This window comes from Alnus glutinosa, chromosome 14 (assembly GCF_958979055.1).
Source record: "Alnus glutinosa chromosome 14, dhAlnGlut1.1, whole genome shotgun sequence".
Lineage (NCBI taxonomy): Eukaryota > Viridiplantae > Streptophyta > Magnoliopsida > Fagales > Betulaceae > Alnus > Alnus glutinosa.
Window position 1 is genome coordinate 5,954,051 of NC_084899.1, and position 8,014 is coordinate 5,962,064.

General features: G+C 33.6%; 1 protein-coding gene across 1 annotated transcript; it reads left to right on the plus strand.

The window, feature by feature from the left end:
- Positions 1-1,978: 1,978 nt before the first annotated feature.
- Positions 1,979-7,499, plus strand: LOC133856872 (uncharacterized). Its single transcript, XM_062291913.1, has 8 exons — positions 1,979-2,525; positions 4,473-4,610; positions 4,698-4,766; positions 4,863-4,934; positions 5,370-5,452; positions 5,534-5,665; positions 5,870-6,083; positions 7,247-7,499. The coding sequence occupies exons 1-8, from the start codon at positions 2,115-2,117 to the stop codon at positions 7,289-7,291; spliced, it is 1,164 nt and encodes a 387-aa protein (XP_062147897.1). The 5' UTR covers positions 1,979-2,114; the 3' UTR covers positions 7,292-7,499.
- The last annotated feature ends 515 nt before the right edge of the window (positions 7,500-8,014 follow it).

Sequence of the window (8,014 nt, forward strand, 5' to 3'; positions counted from 1 at the left end):
AGTTAGAAATTTCTTCCATCCAGACGTGATTTATAAGTTGTTAATATTTAATATCAGCCTTAACTAACCCGGCATTGAGAGGAAAACTTTGTCATTTTGTCGGGTAGTAATTGGGGGAAGGCACTTGACCAGCTTTCTCCCCCTACTTTTGAATAAACAAACCCACTTTATTAAAGAAAAAAAACATAAAAATAAAAAAAAATAAAAAAAAATTGGAATAAAATAGATTTGTTTATTCAAAAGTTGGGGGAGAAAGCCGGTCAAGTGCCTCCCCCCAATCACTACCCCATTTTGTCAAGTGATCTAGGCTTCCTCCAACTATAAATGTATATATGATTGTTTAGTAATTGACATTCTCGTTAGGGATAATATATTTAAGAAGTTAATTGGACATGATTTATTGTGAATGAGTACGTTAGAAGTTCACAATTTCTAGAAATAAATAGAAAATAATATTACGTGAAAGAGAAAGAAAAAAGAGAGCGGAAGCGGAGAGAGACGTATAGGCTACATCTTGTCTATCCACTATATTAAACATTATTACATAACTCTCTATTTATAGAGAAATAATGAGTAGTGAGCAAGAAAACCTAAACTTAAATAAGGTAAATATTAATAAACCTAATTTAGAGAATATAAATATTCTAACATAACGGGAATAAACCCTACAAAGAAAACAAACCTAAATGAGAATATTATTATAAGAAAATACACTAACGTAATATGAAATATATATTCTAACGTAATATGAAAATACACCGCCTTGATCCAATCATCGACTTCAGCTGCTTTTAAGCTTGAGTTTGAAAAAGAGAATGAATTAAAAGCAGCTGAAGTCAATGATTGAATCAAGGCGGTGTTAAAGATGCTCTTATTGTAGCTAATATTAGAACCAGATGCAGCAATAAGAGTCATTTTTAGCTGCTTAAAAAACCATCTCTTATATTTTAGCTATTTATTTTTCAATATAATCTCCAGCAAGACTATCTATTTTGGATCAGAATTCCTTACAATTTCTTTAAAATTGTAGATTCTCAAATTATATTAATTTATGTTGTTTTATGCATAGAACGGCATGAAAAATGCTACTTATTAAAAATGTGACATGTTAACAATGAGAATTGAGTACATTTTTATCAGATGCTTACAATTTATGTTGTAGAAAAGTTTTGAGCAAAAAATTGAAGTGAATAAAAAGCCTTTTGAAATTTATTTTTTTTTATGCCTCAATACCATGTCATATGTTTAATATGTAGCATTTTTCACGTTGTTCGATGTAAAAAAACAGTCTGAATTCACATAATTTGATAATCTAAAATTTCTTTAAAATTGAAAAGGATCCTAATCCATCTATTTCACCCTGTACTTTTTCTAAATATTATTTTTCAATCATTTTTTATTATTTATTTCACCTTTCACCTTTCTCTCCATTTTTTTAAAAATATTATTATATTAGTCCAAGTTGCTACAGATTCTAGCAAATTGGATTGAAAGCTTTTATTTTAAAAGCTCTATTGGAAGGTTAAATTACATGATAATAGCTAAATATAATCATTATAAGAATAGTCATTCTTTCATGGGCCATGAGAATGACTATTCCAATATTATTTTTATTCTAAATGTTTTTATTTAAAAAAAAAATATATATATTTATTTTTTTAGTGGAATAATCATTTCACATACGTACTCTTAATCTTTAAAAATATCATGTGTCACATGAGAATTTTTTTTTTTTTTTTTTGTATTAATCCTGTTAATAAAGCATATAAGAACGACAAGTTATTAAAGTGATTCACACACGTTCAAAGCACGCATAACATTTTTAGAGACCATATTAAAAAAAACACTTAACAATTTTAAGACCGGGTTAAAAAAAATTTCCTACGACCCATTTTCTGTCATTTGGAAAACTAAAACTAAATATGTAAAAAATAAAATAAATAAATAAATGAACAAAGTTTCTAAAGAGACCAAGAACACTTGCCCCATCCATTTCCACCAGCTTCAACCAACACAAGCCAATCATTTCTTTTGGCTAAGCTTCACATTGTCCTAACTAAACCCAGAAAAGCAATTACCCACAGATCAATGCCCACACATTTGAACCCAAACAAATGGCCAACACCCAACTCTCCCACCATGTTTTCCGCCCAATCCCCTCCGTGCGTCTCAGCAGCCACCGACTGAGTTCCACCAAACCCACCACCAGACTTCCCCTCCAAATTTTCAAAAACAAAAGCTTAGCTCTTAAAGCTCGCCAAAACTCCAAGTGGGCCATTGCGCTGAGCCTTGTGGACCAAAGCCCGCCAAAATCGACGGCCAGCGTGGAACGGCTTGTGGGTTTTTTGTATGATGATCTGCCGCATCTCTTTGACGATCAGGGGATTGATCGGACGGCGTACGATGAGCGTGTGAAGTTCAGGGATCCAATCACCAAGCATGACACCGTAAGTGGGTACCTGTTTAACATAACTCTCTTGAAGGAGCTCTTCAGGCCTGAGTTCCAGTTGCACCGGGTCAAACAGGTTTGATTTTACTACAATTTCTGTTCTAATACTATGTAACTAGTTTTTATGTATCTTTTTCTGTTGATATTAATTTTTTATTTACTCTTTCTTTCTTTCTTTATGCCTCTGTTTTGGCATTATGCATGATTTATGAGAAAGCATAACTTTCTGTTTTCTATTGCTTGTCATTACCTTTTGATATTTATTTGCTGTTTTCCCCACTTTTTTGGTACTAATGATTTTAAAGGGAGGGAGTACCTTCTGGTATTGGTCATTAATTGATCAATTTGACATTGAAAGAAGTCTTGTTTTCCTTACCAACACCTATGTAAACAAATGAAACTTTTCTTTTTCCATATAAACGGTTTTGAGAAGTTCAAATACTATATGTAAAAAGAAACATGAGTCAGACTGAAAAATGTTAAATTATTTGATTAAATGATTAAATTTATATATTCCTATCAACATAAGCTTTTGGGACAAGTGGTGATTTAACATAGCATCAAAGCAGAAGTTCGGAGTTTGAGCACCGTCTTCTTCATTTACCTCCCATTTCAATTAAATATTTCCCGTGTTGGGCATCACATATAGAAAGGGAGTTTCAACCAACATATGAGAGGGAATGTTAAAATATTTGATTAAATGATGAAATTTATCTTATCAGTTTAAGCTTTTGAGACAAGTGACGATTTAATAAAAAATACGTTTTAGTCCTAAGTTGTTATTAAACAAATTACCAAACGGAATATTTATCAAACCAATTACATCACAGTTTAGTCACCACAATCAAGATAAGAAAAAATGAACACAATATTTAGTGACGAAGTAGAAACCTTTTGAAGAATTCTTTAAAAGTAATACCACTCTAGGGGCCAGCCAACTCCAAAGGCATTCACTATAAAAGACTTGCGTTACAGATTGATCTTACTTACAAAACCTTTATAATTCTCAAAACTCAATATGTAACCACACAAAGGACCCGTTCACCTCCCATTGCAATGACACCAGAACCTACGTCCTTCTTTTACATGAATCACCTTTACGAACAAACCTCGTCTCCTTCGACCCAAAATCTGGTGGCTGTAGGCTTTTTTGTGGTTTGAACAATGGCAATTAAGGAGAAGGATAAAACTGTTTAAGGCTCAAGAGTGTTTAGTCTCCCAGGTTATGAAAGTCATGACTTATGAGGCTTATATAGATGTTAAGAAATCTAAATTTTTTAGGTTAGGTCGACTAAAGTTTAAATCAGTCTATCGTAGTCTCATTCGAACGGTATTAGTTAGCATTCAAATGCAAGCTAGGGTTTCCCAGTTTTCGCATAACGGTGTTCAAACGGTGTGCGATCGAGGTTGCAATCAAGTGTCATGGATTTGACTTGATGACCATCTCGATCGAATGTTGTGCAATGACTGCGATCACCATTGCTATTGGGGCATTTTTTGAGTATTCTAATTTAGCCTCATTCAAACTGGATGCAATTGGCCTTGCAATCATGCATTTTTGGAATGCCCTTCGAACATGATTATGATCAAGACATTCTGCCTTGCATATTGATATTTGAAAACTATATCGTTTGAACCCTATACGATCGATGTTGCGAGCGAGCTATTATGTTCTTCAATTTGAAGTTTTAAACCAAGTTCTTAAATCTCATTTTAAGACCATCTTCAACCTTAAACCTAGACTCACAACACAAAAGTTTTGACACTGAATTTACTAACAACATAAAACCTAACACAAACAATTACTCTGCTTAGCTATAACCTTTCCTTGAATCTTCAATGAGTTAAGTTTAAGTGTAATATGTTTGGTGATCCTAAATTCCAATTGGAGATCACTTTCATTTTCAAGAACTTAAATTCTAGAAATTTGAAGTTAAAGTGAAATTCCTTTGTCTCATTACCTTTTTGTACGAGACAATTAGTTTGTATGGAATCACTTCTTTGACTGATTGAGTTGCTATAGACAGGACCTTATGAAATTACTACAAGGTGGACTATGATCATGAAGTTTATCCTTCTGCCATGGAAGCCAGAACTAGTCTTTACAGGAACCTCTGTCATGGGCATCAACCCAGAGACTGGAAAGTTTTGCAGCCATTTGGTAACGTTCACTCCTCTTACCATATGGAAGAAGGACATTGTGTATGACACATCATAAATTTGATAATTATGTTCTTGTAAATTGTAGGACTTTTGGGATTCCATAGAGAACAATGACTACTTTTCTCTAGAAGGTCTGTGGGATGTGCTAAAGCAGGTACTGGCACCTTCTTTGCTTAAAATGACATGAGATGGTCATATTTGTGTTTATGTAATTGAGTGTCCCTTATGTGTAGATTGTAACTTTTTTCAGCTGCGGATATACAAGACTCCAGACTTGGAAACACCTAAGTATCAGATATTGAAAAGAACTGCTAACTACGAGGTTTGTCCAGCTTTTCTTGAAGAAATTGTTTGGGCATTTAGACTTTGTTTCATCACAAAATAGAGAGAGTGAAAATTACTCATACTATGACATAGAATCACTTTATATCCATTTCTTTCAAATGCATTTGAAGTTGCAACCATGACGGAATGAAAAAATGGTGTCATTGCTACAGTTGGTTGGCCATGGTGATCATTCAAAGATATAAAATGTGTAATATCAAACCTGTGCATTATCTAATATACTAGTATCTATTCCTATTGCCTTCTTGACACTTATGCTCTCTTAAAGATGGCTCTTGTAATTACTGGGAAATGACCCATGATCTCAGTGTTTCCAATGATATTCATGATCTTACCATATATTTAGTTTATCATATATTCAGGAATATCCTGTTGTTATCTAAGTCCCCTAGAGTTTCAAATGATTATACAGGTGAGGAAGTATACACCGTTTACAGTGGTAGAAGCAAAGGGAGACAAATTAGCTGGGTCGACTGGCTTTAATGATGTTACTGGGTGAGTGTCTTTCATAGTCCAATTCAGTTGTGTTGTTTCGCTGTTCTCTTGGGTAACAGGAATAATAATTCATCTGTCTAGGTACATTTTTGGAAAGAATTCTAAATCAGAGAAGATACCAATGACTACTCCTGTCTTCACACAGGCATATGATGCTGAACTGTCCAAAGTATCTATCCAAATAGTTCTTCCTTTTGAGAAAGATATAACCAGGTGAGGCTCATCAGATTTATTCGGCTGTAAAATATTAACATTAAAGATTGGATGTAGATATCTGAGTTTATGTCCAAAAATGCAACTGGATGCATCCAATTAGTCAGAAAATTGAAGAAATGCCTAGTCTTTTCAAAATGAATTTCAGTACCTCCCTTCCATTAATGATAAGTAGTTTAGCAATAAACACGTATCTTTGCCCAGTTTGCCAGATCCTAATCAAGAAACAATTAGCTTGAGAAAGGTGGAAGGAGGCATTGCTGCAGTTTTGAAGTTCTCTGGAAGGGCTACAGAAGATACCGTCCAAGAGAAAGAGAAAGCACTTCGCTCTTCTCTTATAAATGATAGCCTCAAACCTAAGACGGGTTGTTTGCTCGCACGATATAATGATCCAGGCCGAACATGGAGCTTTGTAATGGTATGATGTGGTCTATCCCTGGAATACTCTTTAAATCTGATCGAGTTATACCATTTAGATAATCTGATTTGTGGTTTTCTTGTGTAAGGTGTTTGTAATTTGCAACTTTTATTTGGACAAGATTTTTGCTCAAACGACAGTAGTAGGTTCAAAATTTTCTTCCCATTTCCTCCTGTCTTTTTGGCAACCAAACAGAGTGTTAGGAAATCCTTACAATATCTAAAGACAATCATTTTGAGCTTGAGTTCTTGTGGAAGAAAATGTTTTTGTCTATTTGAAGCTCCCACGTCTTCCATGAATGAAGATTCTTAGAAACCATCTGTCTATGCAAGTGAGTGGAGTAAGCCCCCGTCAACTACTTGAATGAAATATTAGCTCAAACTAAGAAGTCTGGATATTGGTTCTAGCTCATATATTTACTAATAGAGCATTCCCTTATTCTACCATACTCAACTCAACTATTGAGGGGAAAAATGTAAGCATAGAATGAAGAGAAATATAGAGGAATTCATGTCTTATCTCAACTTCAGTGACATTTTTTGAAGAATGAGGGAAAAAAATATCCACTGCTCAGATTTTTTTATATTGGATTTGTGAATCTTCTATGCTAGTATTGTTCATTGGTACGATTATTTTGCTTCATCTTTTTGAGTTTAGTGGGCTTGATCTTATTCTTTCCAGTATAAGCTGCAGGCCAGTTTTTCTGCTATATGCTTCACTTAACGCAGTTCAACATCCATTCAGCTTCAATGCAAATTAAAATTATTCTTCCCTGCAAATATTGTTACCTCTCGTGTTTATAACGTCAGAATTGGATAGTATTCATTTCATGGTTAGGATTTAAAGTTGATGTATCTAACGGTGTACATGATTTTATATTATTTAAATTTTTTAAAAGATTTGTCAACATTGACTTCATATACACCATGCACAAACTTTAAATCATGACCATCCATTTAATTTGAAATTGAGGGATCATATTCCGTTAGTTTTGCTTTGCCACCTTTACTCTGTTAACCTGTTATGTGCTATATATAAATTTGCCTTGCTAACACTTACCCCCTTGATTAGCCCTACAAAAATTATTATTTCATTTTTCTGTATTTGCTATACTAATTACTGACACCATTCTCTGTATCTTCTGGTGGTTGGTTGCATTGAAGAGAAATGAAGTGCTAGTATGGCTCGAGGAGTTCACATTGGATTAGTCCGTTAAACGTGGCCATCCCCTTTGACAAGCACTTCTAGTTTGACAATTCTTGCCTCCTTGTATTTACTATTTAGCATATGAGAATATATCTCGATTAATTGTAATGAAAGAAACAATATAGGCTTAGCTCAACAAAATGTAATTACTTGTTTTTCCTTCTAAGACAACACAAGTTTTTCCTGCTTATTTACAAAATTTTGTCAGAAGTTCAGCAATCACAGTATTTTGCCTTTTTCTCTTATTTTGGGGTTCATTGGTGATCCCAGTTTTCCTTTTACCAGCAGAAGGATTCAGATTTTTAGCAATTTGCTATTTGAGCAATTAACATTAAAAAAAAAAAAAAAAAAAAAAAAAAAGAGAGATGGGATAGAGCATTTTTAGTAGATTTACCAAAATAGTTTTTTTAACTATTTAGGTGAGCCAAATCACTAAAATCCACAAAAAAAAAAAAACCCTCCCCAATTGCCTCACCAAAATGGTGATTTTTGTTTGATAAGTGAATAATACTCACCAAAATAGCTTTTTAGCTTCTTTGGTGAGTATTATTCACTCATAAAAAATTCTACGTGTACTTTTTTAAGAGAAATGTTACGTGTACTTAAAATTTTACGGAGGAATCCTTACCAATTAACGTGGAACCGATGTGGCCTTAAAAAAAATTAAAAAATCTGTAGGGACGTGTTGGGGATAAACTAGACCAGACATTATATTTACTAATCAC